The sequence below is a fragment of the Oncorhynchus mykiss genome, chromosome 18 (genome assembly GCF_013265735.2).
Source record: "Oncorhynchus mykiss isolate Arlee chromosome 18, USDA_OmykA_1.1, whole genome shotgun sequence".
Taxonomy (NCBI): Eukaryota; Metazoa; Chordata; class Actinopteri; order Salmoniformes; family Salmonidae; genus Oncorhynchus; species Oncorhynchus mykiss.
In genome coordinates this window covers 20906369-20933915 of record NC_048582.1, presented here as the reverse complement: position 1 = coordinate 20933915, position 27547 = coordinate 20906369, and the positions used below count along the sequence as shown (strand labels likewise).

The 27547-nt window shown below is 44.0% G+C and overlaps 1 protein-coding gene across 4 annotated transcripts in view; it reads left to right on the top strand.

Moving 5' to 3' along the window:
- LOC110495804 (sodium-driven chloride bicarbonate exchanger) overlaps positions 1 to 27547 on the top strand; it is a 46885-nt gene that overhangs the window by 13471 nt on the left and 5867 nt on the right. For 3 of the 4 annotated variants that reach the window (XM_021571242.2, XM_036952253.1, XM_036952254.1), the window contains 15 exons: positions 2457 to 2538; positions 3791 to 3946; positions 11127 to 11268; positions 11359 to 11519; positions 11718 to 11906; positions 17129 to 17217; positions 17641 to 17798; positions 17990 to 18077; positions 18196 to 18342; positions 18765 to 18859; positions 20257 to 20431; positions 20788 to 20921; positions 23245 to 23490; positions 25360 to 25465; positions 27365 to 27526. In XM_021571242.2, the coding sequence (XP_021426917.2) occupies positions 2457 to 2538; positions 3791 to 3946; positions 11127 to 11268; positions 11359 to 11519; positions 11718 to 11906; positions 17129 to 17217; positions 17641 to 17798; positions 17990 to 18077; positions 18196 to 18342; positions 18765 to 18859; positions 20257 to 20431; positions 20788 to 20921; positions 23245 to 23490; positions 25360 to 25465; positions 27365 to 27526 (2130 nt within the window). The remainder of the gene's footprint in view (positions 1 to 2456; positions 2539 to 3790; positions 3947 to 11126; positions 11269 to 11358; positions 11520 to 11717; positions 11907 to 17128; positions 17218 to 17640; positions 17799 to 17989; positions 18078 to 18195; positions 18343 to 18764; positions 18860 to 20256; positions 20432 to 20787; positions 20922 to 23244; positions 23491 to 25359; positions 25466 to 27364; positions 27527 to 27547) is intronic. The other variant, XM_021571244.2, reaches the window with a different exon arrangement.

Here is a 27547-nt window from a genome sequence, read left to right as displayed (position 1 = left end):
GGACATTTCTCCAAAAAGTAAGATCTTTGTCCCCATGTGCAGTTGAAAACCGTAATCTGGCTTTTTTTATGGCGGTTTTGGAGCAGTGGCTTCTTCCTTGCTTAGCAGCCTTACAGGTTATGTCGATATAGGACTAATTTTACTGTGGATATAGATACTTCTGTACCTGTTTCCTCCAGCATCTTCACAAGGTCCTTTGCTGTTGTTCTGGGATTGATTTGCACTTTTCTCCCCAAAGTACGTTCATCTCTAGGAGACAGAACGCGTCTCCTTCCTGAGCGGTATGACGGCTGCGTGGTCCCATGGTGTTTATACTTGCATAATATTGTTTGTACAGATGAACGTGTTACCTTCAGGCGTTTGGAAATTGCTCTCAAGGATGAACCAGACTTGTGGAGGTCTACAATTGTTTTTCTGAGGTCTTGGCTGATTTATTTTGATTTTCCCATGATGTCAAGCAAAGAGGCACTGAGTTTGAAGGTAGGCCTTGAAATACATCCACAGGTACACCTCCAATTGACTCAAATTATATCAATTAGCCTATCAGAAGCTTCTAAAGCCCTGACATCATTTTCTGGAATTTTCCAAGCTGTTTAAAGGCACAGTCAACTTAGTGTATGTAAACTTCTGACCCACTGGAATTGTGATACAGTGAATTATAAGTGAAATAATCTGTCTGTAAACAATTGTTGGAAAAATGACTTGTGTCATGCACAAAGTAGATGTCCTAACCAACTTGCCAAAACTACAGTTTAACAAGAAATTTGTGGGGTGGTTGAAAAATGAGTTTTAATGACGCCAACCTAAGTGTATGTAAACGTCTGACTTCAACTGTACCTTTTGGAAGCTGTGGGGTTGTGCCAGTGTCAGGTTCTGAGGTGCTTCCACCAGCTGCAGGCCTGAACACATCAAAGAGTTCTATAATTAAGCGACATGATCGGAATAATACAACCACCGTTATCTGTAGCTCATGTCCATGTCTGTTGTATTACTAATACACTGCTGTCGTATGGTTCTACACCGTCTAACCAAAGTGCTGTAGATTCACTGTTTATGTTTTCCAATCGCGTTAAGTGCTGATTACAATCTAGTCTGATTAGATCGTCAAATGATGCAATATGGAAAAGCTCAGCCGTGTCCAGAGATTATTTGAATGTAGCATTGACTTGTGCTTAGAGATGATTGTGAATGAAGTGTGGCTGGTTACCAAAGGGAATTAACTAGCATTACGCGGCATCATGTTTTACCAGCTTACCACTGGCACCCAGCACCTCCTATGTCACCTCGTGGTATTTGGCACAAAGATTAAGCCTACAACCCCCTGGACAGAAACATGTTATTTTTGGGACACTCACTAGCGAATAGTGTATACACACTCACACACACACACACACCTTCTGAGACCCTCGACCCCTATTTCTCCTACAACAATCCTAGCCATTATCAGGACAGTCTTTTTGGTCAACAACAGTGTTCCTCTCGGCAGCTGTGTGAGAGTCAGTATATATCTGACCACACGCATGAGGAAGCATCCTTGTTAAAAATAAATAAAACGTGACTAAAACAATAAAACTATCTGGGTAGTCAGGGAAGGTGAATTCATAAAAATTGTGATTGGCCACATTAGTTGCCATGGTGACTGTCTGATGAAGTTAGCCTCATGAAGCTGCTGTGTGTTTATTTAAGGACTCATCCTCTTGCAGCAGGAGGATGGCAGGACGCCAGAGGCCTCTTATATAAGAGTTTTGGCTTTTTAAAATTCAAATGTGGCTCCGTGTACTGAATGGTCACTGGGCCAAATTCACCACTGTGTGCTAAGCCCAATAAAAAAACAGCACTCTGAGCTTTTTCACTTGAAAATCTCTTGATGTGCAAAGGAATGGTTATCTTTATACTGTACATACTGTAAATACATGTGCGTATAAAGTCGTTTGGACCATGATAGTTCGTTGGTGATGTGGACACCAAGGAACTTGAAGCTCTCGACCCGCTCCACTACAGACCTGTCGATGTTAATATGGGGGCCTGTTCGGCCCACCTTCATCTCGCTCTCTCTCTCTCTCTCCCCCCCCTCTCTCCCCTCTCTCTTTATCTTTATATCTCTCTCTCTTTCTTTATCTCTCTCTCTCTTTATCTCTCTCTATTTCTCTCTTTATCTTCATCTCTCTCTCTCACCCCTCTCTCTCTCTCTCCCTCTCTCTCTCTCTCTCTCTCTCTCTCTCCCCTCTCTCTTTATCTCTCCCTCTCACCCCTCTCGCTCACTCTCTTTCTTTCTTTCTCTCTCTCTCTCTCTCTCTCTCTCTCTGTCTCTGTCTGTCTCTGTCTCTGTCTCTGTCTCTGTCTCTGTCTCTGTCTCTGTCTCTGTCTCTGTCTCTGTCTCTGTCTCTGTCTCTGTCTCTGTCTCTGTCTCTGTCTCTCTCTCTCTCTCTCTCTCTCTCTCTCTGTGTCTCCTATAGAGGACTGATGATGAGGCAGTCCTGGACAGAGGGGGCACTCGCTCCATGCTCAACACCAACTTTGAGAAGGAGGAGCTGGAAGGTGAGTCAACATGAACAGTTTAAGAGATGCATCTCACTTAGTCTAAACTGGCTTCCTCCCCTTGTCTCCACCTCTACCTAACCCTATTCTGTTTTTACATAGTCTGTGACTTCATATCACTTATGGGTGGAAGGAGAGGGACGCAAGTAGACAAGGACCGGGAGCAGGTTAAGAAAACTGGAATGCACCCAGTGACCTTTCTCAGACACTCTGTGTCGCTGTGACATTGTATTTGCTCTGGTGTAGTATTCCCTGCTACCCCATAAGGAGAACCTATGGATTTGTGAGAGAGGACACTGTAGTGAAGACGGGGAACACACACACACACACAGAGACCACACATGAATGTCTTAATACGTGTGTCACTTTCATGCCACAGAGAGCAGGATGGGAGAGAACAGACGTTCCATCACATCAGCAAGTTCACAGGCCTGAGGGATGTTGTGATCATTTTATAGAAAAATGGACTCACAGACTGTAAGCTGCAGCCAAGGTCCTCCGGGTCCTCAGTGTTTCAACCAGGCATGTCCTAGGCTGCCCTATTGTCTTTCAAAATAGTCTCTACGACACATTCAAAGAGAGATATACTCTATTGTAATGTGATATACCATGTTGGATGTTTAGTTGATGTCAGTGTGTTGCCGGCTGACTCAGAGATGCATGTTGTGGTTGTTGTGACTGTAACAGGCCACACGCTAAGGCTGTCACACATGACGTTTCAGGGAGACATATTGCTAGAATCATCCTGTCCTTGACTTACTGCCTTAGTTTCTGGGAATGGTTGTTTTTGTTTAACAGTACTTACACTGAGTAGTGCTGTTAAAGCAGGCCTGGAGGTGGGGACAGAGATATGAGTGGCCAGGGTCTTGTCCATGTCACCTTGTGTACCCTGGCTCTCCCACAGCTGGTTTGAGACCTATAGGGCAGGACATTTTGGCTGTCCTAGCTCAGCATTGGAGTCAGCATAGATTATGCTCACCCTGGGAGGGAGGGAGGGAGGGAGGGAGGGAGGGAGGGATCATTACAGTGCTTGAGTATTTCATTTCCAGCTGACACCAAATTGACATTTGTTTTGTATGAATCTGGCCCAAGTGATTTTTTTTCTCCATCAGGACCTTGCGTTTTAATGAATGCATCACATTTAAAAAGTACATTTTTGTAAATGCACGAATTACTCCCTGTGGTTGTAGGCCCTACATTTCTGGGGTTATAGTAATTGTACTTTGATGCCACGTTTTCATCGTGTCCTCAGGCCACCGGACCCTTTACATCGGGGTCCACGTTCCCCTGGGGAGGAAGTCCCACCGACGTCACCGTCACCATGGCAGCCACAACAAAAACAGCAGGAAGAGATCCAAAGAGAGGGAATCTGGGGTGGACGGCGATGGCAGAGAATCACCCTCCCACAGTAAGTTTATGGGGGGGGAGTGCTGCAAAGAAGGTTCCCTGTGAAAATGTGACCAAAACCCACACTTTGAAAAAAAGGGTTCCAAAAGGGTTCTTCAGCTGTTCACATAGGAAAACCCGTTTTGATTTCCATGTAGAACCTTTTTGGGTTCCATGCAGAACACTCTGTGGAAAGGGTTCTACATGGAACCCAAACTGGTTCTATTTGAAACCAAAAGGGTTCTACCTGCAACCAACAAGTGTTCTTCAAAGTTTTTATTTTTTTTCTAAGAGTGTATTGTAAGTCAATAGGGGGAGTGTACTGACAAAATGTTCCCTGTGAAAATGTGTGACTTGTCATTTGTTCTTGTTTCTCTGTCATTGACACTAGCCAGGTCTCAGATCTCTTTGTGCTCTTGCCAACTATCATTAATGAGCCAAAAGAGAACAGAAGTTGTGATCTTGATTCAATAACGTAATGGGTTATGCAAATATTGGGTTATGCAAATATTGGAATTCTATCACTTTTTTTGTACCACAGATCATTTTATTCTCAAGTTGCTAAGCAACCGCTATTTGTCTGTCCTGGCGAATAGTTGCTAGCTCATGAACTTCTCAAACTAAATCAGTGACCCCGTACAAAATCTGTCTGCATAGTGAAAGTTGAGATTGCCATGAGGCCAGACCGTTGGCAAGAGTGCAGAACAGACTGGCACATTGATTGACGTCTCTTCACACCTCTTCTCACTCTCTTTCTCTCACCTTTTTTTTATCCCTCTCTTCTTTCTTTCTTTCTTTCTTTCTTTCTTTCTCTCTTTCTTTCTTTCTTTCACTCTCTGTCTCTGTCTCTGTCTCTCTCTCTCTCTCTCTCTCTCTCTCTCTCACCATGCTCTCTCTCTGTCTATCTGTCTCTCTCTCTCTCTCTCTCTCTCTCTCACCATGCTGTCTCTCTGTCTATCTGTCTCTGTCTCTCTATATGTCTGTCTCTCTCTCTCTCTCTCTCTCTCTCTCTCTCTCTCTCTCGCTCTCTCTCTCACCATGCTCTCTATCTGTCTCTCTCTCTCTCTCGCTCTCTCTCTCGCTCTCTCTCTCTCTCTCTCTCTCTCTCTCACCATGCTCTCTCTCTGTCTATCTGTCTCTCTCTCTCTCTCTCCCTCAATTCAATTCAAGGCCTTTATTGGCATGGGAAACATGTGTTAACATTGCCAAAGCAAGTGAGGTAGATAATATATAAAGTGAAATAAACAATAAAAATTAACAGTAAACATTACACATACTGAAGTTTCAAAACAATAAAGACATTACAAATGTCATATTATATATATACAGTGTTTTAACAATGTACAAATGGTTAAAGGACACAAGATAAAATAATAAGTATAAATATGGGTTGTATTTACAATGGTGTTTGTTCTTCACTGGTTGCCCTTTTCTCGTGGCAACAGGTCACAAATCTTGCTGCTGTGATGGCACACTGTGGAATTTCACCCAGTAGATATGGGAGTTTATCAAAATTGGATTTGTTTTCGAATTCTTTGTGGATCTGTGTAATCTGAGGGAAATATGTCTCTCTAATATGGTCATACATTGGGCAAGAGGTTAGGAAGTGCAGCTCAGTTTCCACCTCATTTTGTGGGCAGTGAGCACATAGCCTGTCTTCTCTTGAGGGCCATGTCTGCCTACGGCAGCCTTTCTCAATGGCAAGGCTATGCTGACTGAGTCTGTACATAGTCAAAGCTTTCCTTAATTTTGGGTCGGTCACAGTGGTCAGATATTCTGCCGCTGTGTACTCTCTGTGTAGGGCCAAATAGCATTCTAGCTTGCTCTGTTTTTTTGTTAATTCTTTCCAATGTGTCAAGTAATTAGCTTTTTGTTTTCTCATTATTTGGTTGGGTCTAATTGTGTTGCTGTTCTGGGTCTCTGTGGGGTGTGTTTGTGTTTGTGAATCGAGGCCCAGGACCAGCTTGCTTAGGGGACTCTTCTCCAGGTTAATTTCTCTGCAGGTGATGGCTTTGTCATGGAAGGTTTGGGAATCGCTTCCTTTTAGGTAGTTGTAGAATTTAACGTCTCTTTTCTGGATTTTGATAATTAGCGGGTATCGGCCTAATTCTGCTCCACATGCATTATTTGGTGTTCTACGTTGTACAAAGAGGATATTTTTTTGCAGAATTCTGCATGCAGTCTCTCAATTTGGTGTTTGTCCCATTTTGTGAATTCATGGTTGGTGAGCGGACCCCAGACTACACAACCATGAAGGGCAATGGGTTCTATACCTGATTCAAGTATTTTTAACCAGATCCTAATTGGTATGTCGAATGTTATGTTCCTTTTGATGGCATAGAATGCCCTTCTTGCCTTGTCTCTCAGATCGTTCACAGTTTTGTGGAAGTTACCTGTGGCACTGATGTTTAGCCCAAGGTATGTATCGTTTTTTGTTTGCTCTAGGGCAAGGGTGTCTAGATTGAATTTGTATTTGTGGTCCTGGTGACTGGACCTTTTTTGAACACTATTATTTTAGTATAGTCCCTGAGATATGCAACTTTCAGGGAAGTCAGGAACCAATACAAACAGTCAGTTAGGAAAGCAAAGGCTAGCTTTTTCAAACAGGAATTTTCATCCTGTAGCTCTAACTCCAAAAAGATTTGGGACACTGTAACGCCCATGGAGAATAAGAGCACCTCCTCCCAGCTGCCCACTGCACTGAGGCTAGGAAACACTGTCACCACCGATAAATCCACGATAATCGAGAATTTCAACAAGCATTTCTCTACGGCTGGCCATGCTTTCCTCCTGGCTACCCCAACCCCGGCCAACAGCTCCGCACCCCCCGCAGCTACTTGCCCGAGCCTCCCCAGCTTCTCCTTCACCCAAATCCAGATAGCAGATGTTCTGAAAAAGCTGCAAAACCTGGACCCGTACAAATCAGCTGGGCTAGACAATCTGGACCAACATTCTCTCTTTCTAAAATGATCTGCCGCCATTGTTGCAACCCCTATTACTAGTCTGTTCAATGTCTCTTTCATATCATCTGAGATTCCTAAAGATTGGAAAGCTGCCGTGGCCATCCCCCTCTTCAAAGGGGGAGACACTCTAGACCCAAACTGTTATAGACCTATATCCATCCTGCCCTGCCTTTCTGAAGTCTTCAAAAGCCAGGTTAACAAACAGGTCACTGACCATTTTGAATCCCACCGTACCTTCTCCACTATGCAATCCGGTTTCTGAGCTGAGACGGGTACACCTCAGCCACGCTCAAGGTACTAAATGATATCATAACCGCCATCGATAAAACACAATACTGTGCAGCCGTATTCATCGACCTGGCCAAGGCTTTCGACTCAGTCAATCACCGTATTCTTATCGGCCGACTACACAGCCTTGGTTTCTCAAATTACTGCCTCGCCTGGTTCACCAACTACTTCTCAGATAGGGTTCAGTGTGTCAAATCGGAGGGCCTGTTGTCCAGACCTCTGTCAGTCTCTATTGGGGTGCCACAGGGTTCAATTCTCAGGCTGACTCTTTTCTCTGTATATATTAATGATGTCGCTCTTGCTATGGGTGATTCCCTGATCCACCTCTACGCAGACAACACCATTCTGTATACTTGTGGCCCTTCTTTGGACACTGTGTTAACAAACCTCCAAATGAGCTTCAATGCCATAAAACACTCCTTCCATGGCCTCCAACTGCTCTTAAATGCAAGTAAAACTAAATGGATGCTTTTCAACCGATTGCTGCCCACACCCGCCCGCCCGACTAGCATCACTAGTCTGGAAGGTTCTGACTACAAATACCTAGGTGTCTGGCTAGACTGTAAACTCTCCTTCCAGACTCATATTAAACATCTCCAATCCAAAGTAAAATCTAGAATCAGCTTCCTATTTCACAACAAAGCCTCCTTCACTCACGCTGCCAAACATACCCTCGTAAATCTGACTATCCTACTGATCCTCGACTTCGGCGATGTCATTTACAAAATTGCCTCCAACACTCTACTCAGCAAACTGGATGCAGTCTATCACAGTGCCATCCATTTTGTCACCAAAGCCCCAAATACTACCCACCACTGCGACCTGTACGCTCTCGTTGGCTGGCCCTCGCTACATATTTGTTGCCAGACCCACTGGCTCCAGGTCATCTATAAGTCTCTGCTAGGTAAAGCACCACCTTATCTCAGCTCACTGGTCACGATAACAACACCCACCCGTAGCACGCGCTCCAGCAGGTATGTCTCACTGGTCATCCCCAAAGCCAACACCCACTTTGGCCACCTTTCCTTCCAGTTCTCTGCTGCCAATGACTGGAACGAATTGCAAAAATCGCTGAAGTTGGAGACTTATATCTCCCTCACTAAATTTAAGCATCAGCTTACCGATCGCAACAGTTGTACATAGCCCATCCGTGAATAGCCCACCCAACTACCTACCCCATCCCCATATTGTTTACTTTTTGCTCTTTTGCACACCAGTATTTCTACTTGGACATCATCATCTGCACATCTATCACTCCAGTGTTAATTTGCTAAACTGTAATTACTTTTCTACTATGGCCTATTTATTACCTTACCTCCTTACTCCATTTGCACACAGTGCATATAGATTTTTCTATTGTGTTATTGACTGCACTTTTGTTTATCCCATGTGTAACTCGTGTTGTTTTTTGTCGCACTGCTTTGCTTTATCTTGGCCAGGTCGCGTTGTAAATGAGAACTTGTTCTCAACTGGCCTACCTGGTTAAATAAAAAAATAAAAAATATTTTGGTCTTACTGAGATTTACTGTCAGGGCCCAGGTCTGGCATAATCTGTGCAGAAAGTGCTGCTGTGTAGGCCCTCCTTAGTTGGTGACAGAAGCACCAGATCTTCAGCAAACAGTAGACATTTGACTTCAGATTCTGGTAGGGTGAGGCTGGGTGCTGCAGACTTTTCTAGTGCCCTCGCCAAATTTCTTGATATATATATGTTTGTTTGTTTGTTTGTTTGTTTGTTTGTTTGTTTGTCAATCAGGGTGTCAATCAGGGTGTGCAGGGTGAATACATGGTCTGTCGTACGATAATTGAGTAAAAAGCCCATTTGACATTTGCTCAGTACATTGTTTTCATTGAGGAAATGTACGAGTCTGCTGTTAATGATAATGCAGAGGATTTTCCCAAGGTTGCTGTTGACGCATATCCCTCGGTAGTTATTTGGGTCAAATCTGTCTCCACTTTTGTGGAATGGGGTGATCAGTCCTTGGTTCCAAATATTGGGGAAGATGCCAGAGCTAAGGATGATGTTAAAGAGTTTTAGTATAGCCAATTGGAATTTGTTGTCTGTATATTTGATCATTTCATTGAGGATACCATCAACACCACATGCCTTTTTGGGTTGGAGGGTTTTTATTTTGTCCTGTAGTTCATTCAAGGTAATTGGAGAATTCAGTGCGTTCTGGTAGTCTTTAATAGTTGATTCTAAGATTTGTATTTGATTATGTATATGTTTTTGCTGTTTGGTCTTTGTTATAGAGTCAAAAGAATTGAAGAAGTGGTTTACCCATACATCTCAATTTTGGGTGGATGATTCTTCGTGTTGTTGTTTGTTTAGTGTTTTCCAATTTTCCCAGAAGTGGTTAGAATCTATGGATTCTTCAATTACATTGAGCCGATTTCTGACATGCTGTTCTTTTTCCCGTAGTGTATTTCTGCATTGTTTTAGTGATTCACCACAGTGAAGGTGTAGACTCAGGTTTTCCGTGTCTATGTTTTTGGTTGGACAGGTTTCTCAATGTCTTTCTTAGATTTTTGCATTCTTCATCAAAACATTTGTCATTGTTGTTCATTTTCTTCGGTTTTCTATTTGAGATTTTTAGATTTAATAGGGAAGCTGAGAGGTCAAATATAGTGTTGAGATGTTCTACTGCCAAGTTTACACCTTCACTATTACAGTGGAACGTTTTGTCCAGGAAGTTTTCTAAAAGGGATTGAATTTGTTGTTGCCTAATATGTTTTTGGTATGTTTCCAAACTACATTCCTTCCATCTATAGCATTTCTTAATATTACTCAGTTCCTTCGGCTTTGATGCCTCATGATTGAGTATTGCTCTGTTTAAGTAGACTGTGACTTTGCTGTGGTCTGATAGGGGTGTCAGTGGGCTGACTGTGAACGCTCTGAGAGACTCTGGGTTGAGGTCAGTGATAAAGTAGTCTACAGTACTAGTGCCAAGAGATGAGCTATAGTTGTACCTACCATAGGAGTCCCCTTGAAGCCTACCATTCACTATGTGCATACCTAGCGTGCGACAGAGCTATAGGAGTTGTGACCCGTTTTTGTTGGTTATGTTGTCATAGTGGGCCTAGGGGGGCATATGGGGGAGGGATTGCGGTCACCTCCAGGCAGGTGTTTGTCCCCCTGTGTGCTGAGGGTGTCAGGTTCTTGTCCGGTTCTGGCATTTAGGTCACCACGGACTAGTCCCTGAGTCTGGAAATGATTGATTTCCCCCTCCAGGATGGAGAAGCTGTCTTCATTAAAGTATGGGAATTTTAGTGGGGGGATATAGGTAGCACACAGGAGGAAATGTTTCTAAGCTCATTTCCTTTTGAATTTCTAGCCAAATGTAAAATGTTCCGGAGGTCTGGGAGAGTGTCTCGCTGGTCTGGGCGGGGTGTCTATTGATCAGTTGCTCCTGTGTGAAGTGTTGGGGCTGCGTTTGAGAGCGATGTCCTTTAGAGCCCGGGTGAAGGCGGGCACTGCTGCCTTGTATAAGTGGACCTGGTCATAGAGGCTGTTCAAGTCCAGGGTGGAGTGGTGGGCCAGGAAAACATTTGGTTTTGAGGCACAGTCACGGGACATGCTTGCATTTACCCGCTGTATTGTAGCAGGGAAGTCTTTTTGTGGTAGCAGGGTGGAGATAACCACTTGTGCATTGGGGAAAGTAGAAGAAGCTTTTTCAATCACTCCCGTCAGTGCTGTGGCCACCCTTTCCTGCTTTGTTCTCAGGTCGTTTGTGCCTGTGTATATTACTATGTGGCTAGGTGAACCTAGTTGGTCCTCAGACAGACTGTCTAGGGCATGCTGGGTGTTTGGACACCAGAGTTTAGACACACTGTGTTTGGGAAAAAGTTTTTTTTCTTTCTCTCACCCCCCTTTCTCTCTTTCTCATCTTCTCCCTTTCTTCCTCCCTCTCCACACCCCCAACTCTCTCCTTTGCCTCCTCTACCCCTCTACAGCAGACACTCCTGCCCAGAGGGTGCAGTTCCTTCTGGGGACAGAGGATGGTGATGAGGAGCACATACCTCATGCCCTCTTCACTGAGCTGGATGAGATCTGCCTGAGAGAGGGCGAGGATGCAGAGTGGAAGGAGACCGCCAGGTAACCAATCGCACCACCCGCTCCAGCTCCACAGCCAATCAGGTGTCCGTTTTTCTGCTTGTGCATCTCTGTGTGTCTGCGTGTGTGTAGGTGGCTGAAGTTTGAGGAGGACGTGGAGGATGGAGGCGAGCGTTGGAGCAAGCCCTACGTGGCCACCCTGTCTCTTCATAGCCTGTTTGAGCTGAGGAGCTGCATCCTCAACGGCACCGTGCTGCTGGACATGAGGGCCAACTCACTGGAGGAGATCGCCGGTACGTAGAGTGGTGCTGGAGTGGAGGGTGGCCAGAAGGTTGCCGGTTCAAATCCGAGTGTCGACAGGGAAAATCTGGCGGGAGTGAGTCTGCAACTGGAGAGTTACCGGAGTTAGAATGTCAGGTGCTAATTACTGCCGTTTTGCCCTTGAGCAAGGCACGCAAACCCCTAACCAATCTATATGTGTGTTCTCTCAGATATGGTCCTGGACCAGCATGAGGTGTCGGCCGGGGTGGGGGAGGACGTGAGGAGGAGGATCCGTGAGGCGCTCCTGAAGCAGCACCACCACCAGAACCACAAGAAGCTGGCCAACCGCATCCCCATCGTACGCTCCTTCGCCGATATTGGCAAAAAGCATTCCGAGCCCCACTCCATGGACAAGAACGGTGAGCTCACCAATCCACCAACCAACCAACCATCCACACACCAATCACAGTTTTGTGGCTTTTCTGATTGTTGTGCTGTATTGTGTCTCTATGTGACTTGATGTGTTGTTTGATTAATATCTCAACTATTGTCTACATTCTCTCCTTTTGTTTGTGTGTGTGTGTCTATGTGTTTCTGTGTGTGTCTATGTGTGTGTGTGTGTGTGTGTGTATATATGTATATATATATATATATATATATATATATATATATATATACACACACATATACATACACACACACATATATATATATATATATATATATATACACACACACACATATACATACACACACATATATATACATGCAAACAACCTAGACACACACAGAAACAGTTTGGAGGAAAAAGGGGGAGGCTTGCAAGCCGAAGAACACCATCCCAACTGTGAAGCACGGGGGTGGCAGCATCATGTTGTGGGGGTGCTTTGCTGCCGGAGGGACTGTGGTACTTCAAAAAATAGATGTCATCATGAGGCAGGAAAATTATGTGGATATATTGAAGCAACATCTCAAGACATCAGTCAGGAAGTTAAAACTGGGTCACAAATGGGTCTTCCAAATGAACAATGACCCACAAGCATACTTCCAAAGTTGTAGCAAAATGGCTTAATTTTAAGGACAACAAAGTCAAGGTATTGGAGCCATCACAAAGCCCTGACCTCAATCCTATAGAAAATTTGTGGACAGAACTGAAAAAGCGTGTGTGAGCAAGGAGGCCTACAAACCTGACTCAGTTACACCAGCTCTGTCGGGAGGAATGGGCCAAAATTCACCCAACTTGAAGCTTGTGGAAGGCTACCCGAAACGTTTGACCCAAGTTAAACAATTTAAAGGCAATGCTAGCAAATAGTAATTGAGTGTACGTAAACTTCTGACCCACTGGGAATGTGAAATACAAGCTGAAATAAATTATTCTCTCTACTATTATTCTGACATTTCACATTCTTAAAATAAAGTGGTGATCCTAACTGACCTAAGACAGGGAATTTTTACTAGGATTAAATGTCAGGAATTGTGAAGAACTGAGTTTAAATTTATTTGGATAAGTTGTATGTAAACTTCATACTTCAACTGTGAATATATATATATATATACAGTATATCACAAAAGTGAGTACACCCCTCACATTTTTGTAAATATTTGAGAATATCTTTTCATTTGACAACACTGAGGAAATTACACTTTGCTACAATGCAAGGTAGTGAGTGTACAGCTTGTTTCACAGTGTAAATTTGCTGTCCCCTCAGAATAACTCAACACACAGCCATTAATGCCTAAACCGCTAGCAACAAAAGTGAGTACACCCCTAAGTGAAAATGTCCAAATTGGGCCCAATTAGCCATTTTCCCTCCCCGGTGTCATGTGACTCGTTAGTGTTACAAGGTCTCAGGTGTGAATGGGGAGCAGGTGTGTTAAATTTGGTGTCATCGCTCTCACACTCCCTCATACTGACTAGTCATTGGAAGTTGAACATGGCACCTTATGGCAAAGAACTCTCTGAGGATCTGAAAAAAAGAATTGTTGCTCTACATAAAGATGGCCTGGGCTATAAGAAGATTGCCACGACCCTGAAACTGAGCTGCAGCACGGTGGCCAAGACCATACAGCGGTTTAACTGGACAGGTTCCATTCAGAACAGGCCTCGCCATGGTCGACCAAAGAAGTTGAGTGCATGTGCTCAGCGTCATATCCAGAGGTTGTCTTTGGGAAATAGACGTATGAGTGCTACCAGCATTGCGGCAGAGGTTGAAGGGGTGGGGGGTCAGCCTGTCAATGCTCAGACCATACGCCGTACACTGCATCAAGTTGGTCTGCATGGCTGTCGTCCCAGAAGGAAGCCTCTTCTAAAGATGATGCACAAGAAAGCCCGCAAACAGTTTGCTGAAGACAAGCAGACTAAGAACATGGATTACTGGAACCATGTCCTGTGGTCTGATGAGACCAAGATAAACTTATTTGGTTCAGATGGTGTCAAGCGTGTGTGGCGGCAACCAGGTGAGGAGTACAAAGACAAGTGTGTCTTGCCTACAGTCAAGCATGGTGGTGGGAGTGTCATGGTCTGGGGCTGCATGAGTGCTGCCGGCACTGGGGAGCTACAGTTCATTGAGGGAACCATGAATGCCAACATGTACTGTGACATACTGAAGCAGAGCATGATCCCCTCCTTTCGGAGACTGGGCCGCAGGGCAGTATTCCAACATGATAACGACCCCAAACGCACCTCCAAGACGACCACTGTCTTGCTAAAGAAGCTGAGGATAAAGGTAATGGACTGGCCAAGCATGCCTCCAGACCTAAACCCTATTGAGCATTTGTGGGCCATCCTCAAACGGAAGGTGGAGGAGTGCAAGGTTTCTAACATCCACCAGCTCTGTGATGTCGTCCGTGAGTGGAAGAGGACTCCAGTGGCAACCTGTGAAGCTCTGATGAACTCCATGCCCAAGAGGGTTAAGGCAGTGCGGGAAAATGATGGTGGCCACACAAAATATTGACACTTTGGGCCCAATTTGGACATTTTCACTTTGGGGTGTACTCACTTTTGTTGCCAGCGGTTTAGACATTAATGGCTGTGTGTTGAGTTATTTTGAGGGGACAGCAAATTTACACTGTTATACAAGCTGTACACTCACTACTTTACATTGTAGCAAAGTTTCAGTTCTTCAGTGTTGTCCCATGAAAAGATATACTCAAATATTTACAAAAATGTGAGGGGTGTACTCACTTTGGTGATATACTGTATGTATATATACAGTGCCTTGCGAAAGTATTCGGCCCCCTTGAACTTTGCGACCTTTTGCCACATTTCAAGCTTCAAACATAAAGATATAAAACTGTATTTTTTTGTGAAGAATCAACAACAAGTGGGACACAATCATGAAGTGGAACGACATTTATTGGATATTTCTAACTTTTTTAACAAATCAAAAACTGAGAAATTGGGTGTGCTAAATTATTCAGCCCCTTTACTTTCAGTGCAGCAAACTCTCTCCAGAAGTTCAGTGAGGATCTCTGAATGATCCAATGTTGACCTAAATGACTAATGATGATAAATACAATCCACCTGTGTGTAATCAAGTCTCCGTATAAATGCACCTGCACTGTGATAGTCTCAGAGGTCCGTCAAAAGCGCAGAGAGCATCATGAAGAACAAGGAACACACCAGTCAGGTCCGAGATACTGTCGTGAAGAAGTTTAAAGCCGGATTTGGATACAAAAAGATTTCCCAAGCTTTAAACATCCCAAGGAGCACTGTGCAAGCGATAATATTGAAATGGAAGGAGTATCAGACCACTGCAAATCTACCAAGACCTGGCCGTCCCTCTAAACGTTCAGCTCATACAAGGAGAAGACTGATCAGAGATGCAGCCAAGAGGCCCATGATCACTCTGGATGAACTGCAGAGATCTACAGCTGAGGTGGGAGACTCTGTCCATAGGACAACAATCAGTCGTATATTGCACAAATCTGGCCTTTATGGAAGAGTGGCAAGAAGAAAGCCATTTCTTAAAGATATCCATAAAAAGTGTAGTTTAAAGTTTGCCACAAGCCACCTGGGAGACACACCAAACATGTGGAAGAAGGTGCTCTGGTCAGATGAAACCAAAATTGAACTTTTTGGCAACAATGCAAAACGTTATGTTTGGCGTAAAAGCAACACAGCTCCTCACCCTGAACACACCATCCCCACTGTCAAACATGGTGGTGGCAGCATCATGGTTTGGGCCTGCTTTTCTTCAGCAGGGACAGGGAAGATGGTTAAAATTGATGGGAAGATGGATGGAGCCAAATACAGGACCATTCTGGAAGAAAACCTGATGGAGTCTGCAAAAGACCTGAGACTGGGACGGAGATTTGTCTTCCAACAAGACAATGATCCAAAACATAAAGCAAAATCTACAATGGAATGGTTCAAAAATAAACATATACAGGTGTTAGAATGGCCAAGTCAAAGTCCAGACCTGAATCCAATCGAGAATCTGTGGAAAGAACTGAAAACTGCTGTTCACAAATGCTCTCCATCCAACCTTCACTGAGCTCGAGCTGTTTTGCAAGGAGGAATGGGAAAAAAAATCAGTCTCTCGATGTGCAAAACTGATAGAGACATACCCCAAGCGACTTACAGCTGCAATCGCAGCAAAAGGTGGCGCTACAAAGTATTAACTTAAGGGGGCTGAAAAATTTTGCACGCCCAATTTTTCAGTTTTTGATTTGTTAAAAAAGTTTGAAATATCCAATAAATGTCGGTCCACTTCATGATTGTGTCCCACTTGTTGTTGATTCTTCACAAAAAAATACAGTTTTATATCTTTATGTTTGAAGCCTGAAATGTGGCAAAAGGTCGCAAAGTTCAAGGGGGCCGAATACTTTCGCAAGGCACTGTATATATACACGTCTGCTTGTGTCTGTGTGCATGTGTGTGTGTTCGTTTACATATCCAGTCGACAGGCCCCCCCCCCCTTTTTTTGCACCTTTAAGACGAAGGCACCCCCCAAGACTGACACAAACACATGCAGACAAGCCTTCAGACAGACCTTCTCCTGCAGGCCATGGCCTCTGTGTGTGTGCTGCCCTCCATGTGTGTCCACCTCCACCATCACCCCTTCCCCATCTGTAAGCCCCAAAGCACTCCTGCCGTGCCTCCCCTCAGATCCAGACAGCCAATCCCTGCCTTGCAGAGCTAAGCGGAGCTCCATTCGCTTTGGCTTCCACCAGGCTGTTGGCCAGGGTTACTGCCCTATCCCAATAATGGACTCCGATGAGGAGATCTATACAGGCAACTAGCCAGGACCCCTATAGTCTAGTCTGAGACTAACACTGGGCCGTTCTCAAATGGAACTCATTTAGATGTTGCAAACACAGAAACCAGTCATAACCACTTCATTGCCTCCAGTGCACCATAGCATAATCTCCCTGTGTTTTCTCTAATCTGTTGGGCAGTACCAAACCTTCAAAGTAAAATAGTACTACTTGCAAATTCAACTTAGGAAGTGCAACGTTTTGATCACAAAGACAATCGTCAAGGCCTCATTCCTTCTTTAATCTAGGTAGGATTAATGAATTGATGAATTTCATCTAGATTATAGTGTTACACTAAAAGTCTTAATCTGAATATAGTGCAGTATGTTGTCCAGTGAGAGTGACTAACAGTCTGGCTCTCTCCCGTCCTGATGTCTCCCAGGTCAGACTGTCTCTCCCCAGTCCCAGCCAGCCACCACAGAGGGCAAGGAACATGTCAGCCGGGAGAACAGCCATGTGGACTTCAGCAAGGTCTAGCCTGGTCGCACCATTATTTGTATGTTCTATGGTTGTCGTCATACTAAGGTTGGCTACCAGGCTACCAGGTTACCCAAAAGTTTCTACTAAGCACTATTCAACTTTTTTATCGACATGCAGTACATTAGCAAGTAGCTACATTACTGTGACTATGTTAACCACCAGTTAGTATGTTTTAGACCAGTGCATTTTCTATGTTGTGTGACCCACTCAAAGCGTTTAGCCCTTTGTCTGTAGCTCAATGAATAATAAACCCACGGATTCTAGTCACAACCCAGTATCTAGCCAGACATCTGTAGCCTATTTATGACAGATTTCTCAGTGGGCCTATCCATGATCCCTTGGCCCTCATTTCAGTCGACCCTATTTAGCATATTTTCCTATCTCCTATTAGCTAAATAGGATTAATGTCTGTAGATTGACCTCCACTTCATGAAGAAGATTCCACCCGGTGCAGAGGCATCCAATGTCCTGGTGGGGGAGCTAGAGTTCCTGGAGCAGCCTGTGGTGGCCTTTGTCCGTCTGTGTCCCGCCGTGCTGCTCAACGGCCTGGCTGAGGTCCCCATCACCACCAGGTCAGACACGCACACTTTCATTTTATTATAATATTGTTGTTGATGATGATTACGGTTAATACTATGAATTGTATGTGTTTGTAACTGAAGTGGGATAGGTGTTTTTGCATTGGGTAAGTTCCTGAGTGGATGCACTCTATTTAAGGTTAAAAAAAAACATGGTTAAAACCTTCTTCTCTGTTCTCCCTCAGGTTCCTGTTCATTCTGCTGGGGCCTCTGGGAAAAGGACCACAGTACCATGAGATTGGCCGATCCATCGCAACTCTGATGACAGACGAGGTATGTAGCCACGTTGCAGTAGTCCTGTGTGTGCTTTTCCCTGCGTGGCCTTTGGTTATGTTAGCCAAGTTTATGACACATACAGGTTAACCCCATTCCCTCTCTGCCAACCTCCCAGGTGTTCCATGACGTGGCGTATAAAGCCAAGGACAGGAACGACCTGGTGGCCGGCATCGATGAGTTCCTGGACCAGGTCACTGTGTTGCCACCTGGGGAGTGGGACCCCTCCATCAGGATAGAGCCGCCCAAAAATGTGCCCTCTCAGGTGAGCCTCTTCCTGGTGGTGTCTATGCCATCACCCCTAACCAGAGACTTGTTTTGAGATGCATATATAGTTGACTCTGACCCTATGCCATCATCTCTTAGTTTGCTTCCGACTGCCTCACTGGCTAAACCCAATCGGAATTTTACTCGGATTTAACTGCTGGTGTACCCCAAGGACATGCTCTAAATCCCTTCTGAATCAATTTGTTTTGTTTTTCTATCATCAGCTGTTTTTGGTACGTGCCAGACTGCTTGTCCTTAAAAAAGCAATCCCGTGTTGTTGGAAGGAATGTTTTTCCTGACAGGCTATTTTAGGACAATCCCTACTAGCGGAGATGCACTGAAAATAAATGATATAGCTATTTTTGGCAAATAAATATTTATTTTCCATCTGACCTCTGACCTCTATTCTTTACCACACAGGAAAAGCGCAAGGTCCCTCCTCTACCCAATGGAGATCTGGGAGAAGCAGAGGAACCTGGTGGCCATGGAGGCCCAGAGCTACAGCGCACAGGAAGGTAGGTTTGAGTGTGTGTGTGTGTGTGTGTGGTGGTTGTGAGTTGAAGGGAAGTGGTGTGTGTGTTTGGGCTGAGATTAGGCTGGCCAGCACTGTGAGTGTGATCTACACCACTGTGGACCATCTAAGGTCCTCTTTGTCTTTCAGTCCCCTGTTTATCTCCTCTCCGGCTCTCCCTGTCCCCAGCAGTACATCTAGCCATCCTTTAAAAAACACATCCTTATGGGTCTCTCTCGTTCCTCGAGCTCTGTGTTCACAAAAAGAGCTGTGATTGATTCAGTGTGATATATGCATTTGGAATCATCCATGCGTACTTTCCTACATAAGACCAGCGTCACTTCTTAAAATGTGCCTCGACAACACTGGGGAAAACACTCTAGCTATTTTGGTAACAATTTATTGTACAATTTGATGTCCACATATAATGCACCAACTGTGTGTACGTTAACTAAGGGCCGATTTGAATCTTTTATTAAGCTATTTTTAGTTCGTCATGTAATCATGTACACTTATAATACGAGCACTAAGTGTGCAGTAACTAAGTGCTGACCTGAATCTGTTTTATTGGCGATAATTAGTTCAATAGTTAATAGCCTACAGCATTCGCTCATAAGCATTTTGATCCTGTAAATAAAGTGTTACCTAATCTCTTAAAATGCCTAATAAATACTTGACAATGCAAAATAATGTATATGAATTCATGAATTATTAGTATCTTATTAGCAGTAGCTTATAAGTACTAATGGACACTCACAATACAGTGTTACAACTTTATTAACAATACGTTATTGTAGGTGTCATGTGTTTTGGGTATCTACAGTAGTGTAGTAGAGTGTATCTAGAGCGAGGAGGAAGCTGCAGTAGTGTGATACAGTATATTTAGAGTGAGGCAGTAGGCTATGTGCAGCTGTAGTAAGTGGATACTGTATTTCATGGGTTTTGAAGTGATGTAGTTGTAAGGGATGCTCCCTGCTACAGTAGGTCTCTGAGGAACTCATCCTGACGTGTAAAGTAGATTGGCCTGCAGCCCAGTTCTGCTATGAGCCATGATCTCCCGGAGGGCCACAGCGTAGCATCCATCCCCGCACGGTTGAAATACCACTCAAAGTCACGCCCCCCCCCCCCCCCCCCCCGTTACCCCGGCAACCGCCTCTGGCTAGGTCGCCATGTGCTTCCTCTACCATCAGAATGTTTCCTCTCGCCTCCTAGTGTGTGGCCTGTGGGGGGAAGAAAAAACATTTAAAAACACACTATGGTGCATACTTTTTACTTGAAACTGAAACATGAAAGGGAACACATTTGACTACTTTTACTTCATATGGTAATTGATGTTGGTTCACTAAGGTGGTGTGTGTGTGTGTGCTCGTGTACATGCGCTAATGTGTGTGTGATTTCCAGGTTCTTTGGAGGGTTCTTCATGGACATCAAGCGCAAGGCGCCCCACTACCTGTCTGACTACACGGACGCTTTGAGCCTGCAGTGTCTGGCCTCCTTCCTTTTCCTCTACTGTGCCTGCATGTCTCCTGTCATCACCTTCGGCGGACTGCTGGGGGAAGCCACCGAGGGACGCATAGTAAGACACACCGCTCATACCACATGACACGCGTTGGCTTTGCTGCGTTAACAACATGTTGTCACGAACGGCAGGAGAACAGTCTGGCTTTCTGAAGGCCTTACTTCATGTGTTCGTCGGGATTTCTGATGGAGTTATGCACAACAATAAAGCACTTTTATATTCACACGTTAGGAAAGCAACGATGGTGTCCCGATGAAGCAGAACTAAACGAATAGCTAGGTTTTGGTTGCCGTATCCCCTAGTAGATAACCATCTTCAACAAATAAAGACTGCACAGACAGTGTAGTTATTATGAAAGCGCTATGTAACTTGTCGTCCATTAACCCATTACTGTCACTTCCCCTTTTGGCCAGAGTGCAATTGAGTCCCTGTTCGGAGCCTCCATGACTGGGATAGCCTACTCCCTGTTCGCTGGGCAGCCTCTCACCATCCTAGGCAGCACAGGCCCTGTTCTAGTGTTTGAGAAGATTCTCTTCAAATTCTGCAAGTGAGTTTGCCCCACTTCAGATACGTTGTCATGTTGTCTTAGGTGCTCTCATCACTGTGACATGGCTACAGTACATTGTTCCTGGCATTCAGGAAGACTTTAAGTATATAGGTTTTTCTAAGGCTGTCTGTGTGTGTGCGTGTGTGTCCGTGTGTGTGTCGCTCGTGTGAAAATCGGTGACAACCTCGGCCCAAGAAGAAATGTCATTTTGGTCTAATAGTTAATACGTTGGTCTTCCGAGTGGGAGATGAGGGTTCGCATCCCACCAGTTACACGTGTATGTGTGTCCACAGGGACTATAACTATGGCTACAGTTGAAGTCGGAGGTTTACTTACACTTAGGTTGGAGTCATTAAAACTCGTTTTTCAACCACTCCACAAATTTCTTGAAAACAAACTATAGTTTTGGCAAGTCGGTTAGGACATCTACTTTGTGCATGACACAACTCATTTTAAGAACAATTGTTTACAGACATATTATTTCACTTATAATTCACTGTATCACAATTCCAGTGGGTCAGAAGTTTACATACACTAAGTTGACTGTGCCTTTAAACATCTTGGAAAATTCCAGAAAATTATGTCATGGCTTTAGAAGCTTCTGATAGGCTAATTGACATAATTTGAGTCAATTGGAGGTGTACCTGTGGAGGTATTTCAAGGCCTACCTTCAAACTCAGTGCCTCTTTGCTTGACATCATGGGAAAATCAAAAGAAATCAGCCAAGACCTCAGAAAAACAATTGTAGACCTCCACAAGTCTGGTTCATCCTTTGGAGCAATTTCCAAATGCCTGAAGGTACCACGTTCATCTGTACAAACAATAGTATGCAAGTATAAACACCCTGGGGCCACGCAGCCATCATACCGCTCAGGAAGGAGATGCGTTCTGTCTCCTAGACATGAACGTTCTTTGGTGCGAAAAGTGCAAATCAATCCCAGAACAACAGCAAAGGACCTTGTGAAGATGCTGGAGGAAACAGGCACAAAAGTATCTATATCCACAGTAAAACGAGTCCTATATCGACCTAACCTGAAACGCCGCTCAGCAAGGAAGAAGCCACTGCTCCAAAACCGCCATAAAACAAGCCAGAATACGGTTTTCAACTGCACATGGGGACAATACTTTTTGTATTGTAGAAATGTCCTCTGGTCTGATGAAACGAAAATGGAACTGTTTGGCCATAATGACCATTGTTATGTTTGGAGGAAAAAGGGGGAGGCTTGCAAGCCGAAGAACACTATCCCAACTGTGAAGCACGGGGGTGGCATCATCATGTTGTGGGGGTGCTCTGCTGCAGGAGGGACTGGTACACTTCACAAAATAGATGGCTTCATGAGGAAGGAAAATTATGTGGATATATTGAAGCAACATCTCAAGACATAAATCAGGAAGTTAAAGCTTGGTCGCAAATGGGTCTTCCAAATGGACAATGACCCCAAGCATACTTCCAAAGTTGTGGCAAAATGGCTTAAGGACAACAAAGTCAAGGTATTGGAGGGACCATCAGAAAGCCCTGTTCTCAGTCCTATATAATTTTTTTGGACAGAACTGAAAAAGCGTGTGTGAGCAAGGAGGTCTAGACTCCTGACTCAGTTACACCCGCTCTGTCAGGAGGAATGGGCCAAAATTCACCCAACTTATTGTGGGAAGCTTGTGGAAGGCTACCTAAAACATTTGACCCAAGTTAAATGATTTAAAGGCAATGCTATCAAATACTCAAATAGGTAATGATCTTAACTGACCTAACACAGGGAATTTTACTCTGATTCAATGTCAGGAATTGTGAAAAACTGAGTTTAAATCTATTTGGCTTAAGTGTATGTAAACTTCTGACTTCAACTGTATACTGTATATGCGAACAGATCTGTGACCAGGCTAATTGGAAATGTATTGTCAGATAATGTTAAGTACAATGTCTGTGGTACTGTACCACTGACATATTGACGGCTCCACTATAAATATATTTAATGTTAGTGACTCCATTTCCACTATGCAAAGATTTGGACAGAATCAAAGTGCGTGCATGAGTGACTGGCTCATGCTGAATCATGTCTCTCTGAAACAAGTCATTCATGCACGCTCGCACTTAGCATCGCAGTCACTTATTGTGTGTGTGCGCATGCATGTGTGTGTGTCTGTGTATGTGCGCTCGTGTAAAAATCGGTGACAACCTCGGCCCAAGAAGGAATGTCCTTTTGGTCTAATGGTTAAGACGTTGCCCTCCTGAGTGGGAGATGGGGGTTCGCATCCCACCAGTTACACGTGTGTGTGTGTGTGTGTGTGTGTGTGTGTGTGTGTGTGTTTTTTTTTTTGTCCACAGGGACTATGACCTGTCCTACCTCTCCCTGAGGGCCTGTATCGGCCTGTGGACGGCGTTCCTCTGCCTGGTCCTGGTGGCTACAGACGCTAGCTCCCTGGTCTGTTACATCACCCGCTTCACAGAGGAGGCCTTCGCCTCTCTCATCTGCATCATCTTCATCTACGAGGCCCTGGAGAAACTCATCCACCTGGGGGAACACTACCCCATCAACATGAACAACAACCTGCAGAAACTCACCCAGTACTCGTAAGTCATGGAAATAGTATTAGTTAGTGGAACTAATACTCGTAAGTGGATCAAATAGTCATAAGTGGAACTGTTATTCCTCTAACTACCAGTACTTTTAAGTGCAACTAGTAAACTTAACTGTAGTACTCATAGGGGGAAGTAGTGCTCCTTTAACTGCCAACAAATTAAACTAGTAATCTTAACCTGTAGTATACTCTTAGAAAAAAAGGTGCTATCTAGAACCTAAAAGGGTTCTTCGGGTGTCCCCATTGGAGAACCCTTTGAAGAACCCTTTTTTGTTCCAGGTTGAACCCTGTTGTTTCCAGGTAGAACTATTTTGGGTTCCATGTATAACCCTTCCCACAGAGTGCTTTGATGATGTAGCTAGCTAACACTAAAACTATGTGTATAGGACTCTGGTATACTGTCTGTGTTCTGGTCTCAAAAAAAAGGGTTCTCCTATGGGGACAGCCAAAGAACCCTTTTGAAACCCTTTTTTCTAAGAGTGTACTCATTAATGGAACCAGTACTCCACTAACTACCGCTACTCTTCAGTGGAACTAGTAGTGATAGGAGTAAATTTGACCTCTTTGTTTAAGTAGCATTCTTAAGTGTAAGTAGTACTCCACTTACAATACTGCAGGTGGAAAACAGTTTTTTGGGGCCACAACACAGACAGTATACCAGAGTGCTGTACACATAGTTTTAGTGTTAGCTAGCTACATCATCAAAGCACAGATGGGCAACATGGGCAGTTTATCCAGTTTTTCGGTAATGCTCCAAGATTATTGCAGTATGCTGAATAATCCCATGTGTAAACCCAGAGACGTACATGAATACATTATGTAATCGTTCCAAGTCGATGTAATGTACGGTCAAGTTAATGTTTTCCATACATTGGTGAAGTCATCGAGATGAATCCTTATGGGTCATTCCATGACATTTCGTCAAGCCATGTCAGGTTGCTCTGAAATTGCTTCTGTAGTTAGAAACAGATAAGATTAGGATTCCTGAAACATTATTTTGTTGAAATATAATTTGATCTCTGAGAAATTAAATTGATGTCACACAAATTGGCTGTTTTAATTTATAGGATTCATATAATCTTAAACAAATATAGGAACTAACATCCGATTTGGACCATAATTCTTCATAACAATGAGTAAGACTTGAGGAATCCAATGAAAGCCACCCACTGAACCCCTACATCTCACACCAAACCCACCCCAACAACCAGTATACAGTATCAGTTTTCTATGTCTGGCACGTAGTACGGAGCTGCTGCTTGGAGTATTGCTTCTTCGTCTTTTGTAATATATTCCCTGTGAATCTGGTGATGTTTCCCCCCCCCGTTCAGAGAAATTAGCCATTGAAGTCACTTCTATTCTGTATCATAAATTAGTGTGAAGGGACCAAATGTTGCCCACTAGATGGAGCTGTTCCTGCTACTGACACCACACCCTTTTATCCATTTTACTGGTCTCTTGTGTTTATTAAATGGATCACAACATTTTCTTTGCTACTTTAGGTAGACAACCAATTGCTTTTGCTCATATAAATCATAAAAATTAAAATGGCCAATTTGGGTGCAATCCTTTAATTTCTCAGAAATCGAATTATATTTCAACAAAATAATATTTCAGGAACACTAATCTTATCCGTTTCTAACTACAGAAAGGATTTCAGAACAATCCAAATCCTCTTTCTTGTGCTTTTTTGAGGTGGAACAACTCAAATAGTAGGACACAGATGTGTTGACATGTTTAGACTAAGGCTGGAACATGACGAGTGTGTGTGTGTGTTTACTTGTGCACGTGTGTGTGTACTTGTGCGTGTGTGTGTGTGTGTGTGTGTGTACCTATGCATATGTGTGTTGTGCTCTGGCAGGTGTGCGTGTGTGGAGCCAAAGGATCCCAGCAACTCCACTCTGAGGTACTGGGAGGACAGGAACATCACTGCATCAGAGGTCAACTGGACCAGCATGGAGGTCAAGGTAAAGAGGGGTTTGAAGCCTAAAAGCCCTGATATTGGGTTCAGGGGGATGAAGCCATGCTCTGTAAGGACTACCTCCTTCTGTAGCGGAGCACCAGCCGCACTGTGCAATCATCACATGAACTTCTAGAGGTCAGTAGTATTATAGTGCAGGGTCAGGCACTACGGGGTACTATTGACCAATAACCACCCCCTGAAGTAAAATTGAGACATGATTGTTGTCTCTACCTTCTTGCCCTTTGTGCTGTTGTCTGTGCCCATTAATGTTTGTACCATGCTGTGTTGCTACCATGTTGTCGTCGTGTTGTGTTGCTACCATGCTGTGTTGCCATGTGTTGCTGCCATGCTATGTTGTTGACCTAGGTCTCTATGCAGTGTTGTGGTGTTTCTCTTGTCGGGATGTGTGTTTTGTCCTATATCTTTATTAAATGTTTTATTTTTAATCCCAGCCCCCGTCCCCGCAGGAGGCCTTTTGCCTTTCGGTAGGCCGTCATTGTACATAAGAATTTGTTCTTAACTGACTTGCCTAGTTAAATAAAGGTAACATAAATAAAACAATGTAACTAACACTCCTTACTCGATTACTTCTAAAATATCGCTCATCAGCAAATTGCAACAAATATTATATTGTATAAATATAGTGTGTTTTTCATGGTGAAATAGCCACCCCCTGGAGAGGGCTGTGAGGCTATAGGGATAGACATTGTGTCTTGGTGGTACAATGTGTTTCCCCAGAGGGAACAGAACAGCGTGACAGGATTAAAGACATGCAGGCAGGAATTCAACAGGATTTAACCACGCACAGTCACCATAGAGTGTTCTTTTAGTATTCACTGTGACTCTGTCACACTTCTGAAGGCTCAGTGTGTCAATCTCACTCCCACGTATGCACACACACACACACACAGATGCATGCACATAATGTATGCACACCTGCATGAAGCCAGTCACGCATATGCACACATGCACACACACATGCACGCACGAACACACACACTCACACTATGTGACTGCAATCCAAAGTGCATGCGTGCATGTATGAATGACTGGGTTCACACAGACATGGTTCAGCATTGGCCAGTCACTCATGCCCTTTGATTCTGTCCAAATCAGTGCATAGAGGACACGAAATATATTTATAGTGGAGCCTATGAAATGTCAGTGGTAGTGTACCACAGATGACATGTACAGACATTTGACCTAACATTGAGTGTGCCAATTTCCAAATAGCCTGGTTCCAGATCTGTTAAGTGTGTGAAGCCTATGGTTGTGGCAACCATACAGTAAGAGTTGGCGATCTGCAAACAGATCTGGGACCAGGCTAACTTCGACTGGGTCTTATTATCTTTCCTATCTAGGTAACTCATGCCTTACAGTGGCTGTGTCCAAATACCCATACTTGCTTTCTAAATAGTAGGCTTTTTGGGTATGCCAAAAAATAAAGTTTTATTGTATGTGAAATGTAACAACAACAAAAAATGTGTATGCTTTAAATGCCAGGATGTCATACTCTGTTCGGTGCACAGAATTTGCTGCAACACTATTGAGGAAGAGAATCGTCTTTTCACACCCACGTGTGTTTGACAACAGCTGATAATCAGAATAGGCGCTCTTCAAACAAACAATTCAAACATAAACAAATAGTGGGGAACAAGTGTGATTGTGCATTAGATGACGCCTTCTCAGTATGGATGAGTAGTATGTTGATATTTGTTGCCTACTGAATAGCCTAGATTTTTACTAAACAGCACGTTCTAAATCGTATGTAGTACTGTTAGTACACAGTAGGTAGCTTTAGTATGTAGTAGGCAAGATGGCCAGTCTATCCCGTTTAACTTCATAGGAAATATATGGGGTATGGGGTTCCACTCAGGTCTCTCTCTGTATCTTCCTGTTGTAGGAGTGCTATGTGTTCCGGGGGGAGTTTGAGGGCAGCGCCTGTGGCCCCCACGGACCCTACATTCCTGACGTCCTCTTCTGGTCCGTGGTCCTCTTCTTCTCCACTGTCTTCATGTCCGCTTTCCTCAAGGAGTTCAAGACCAGCCGCTACTTCCCCACCAAGGCACGTCCATCTACACCTCAG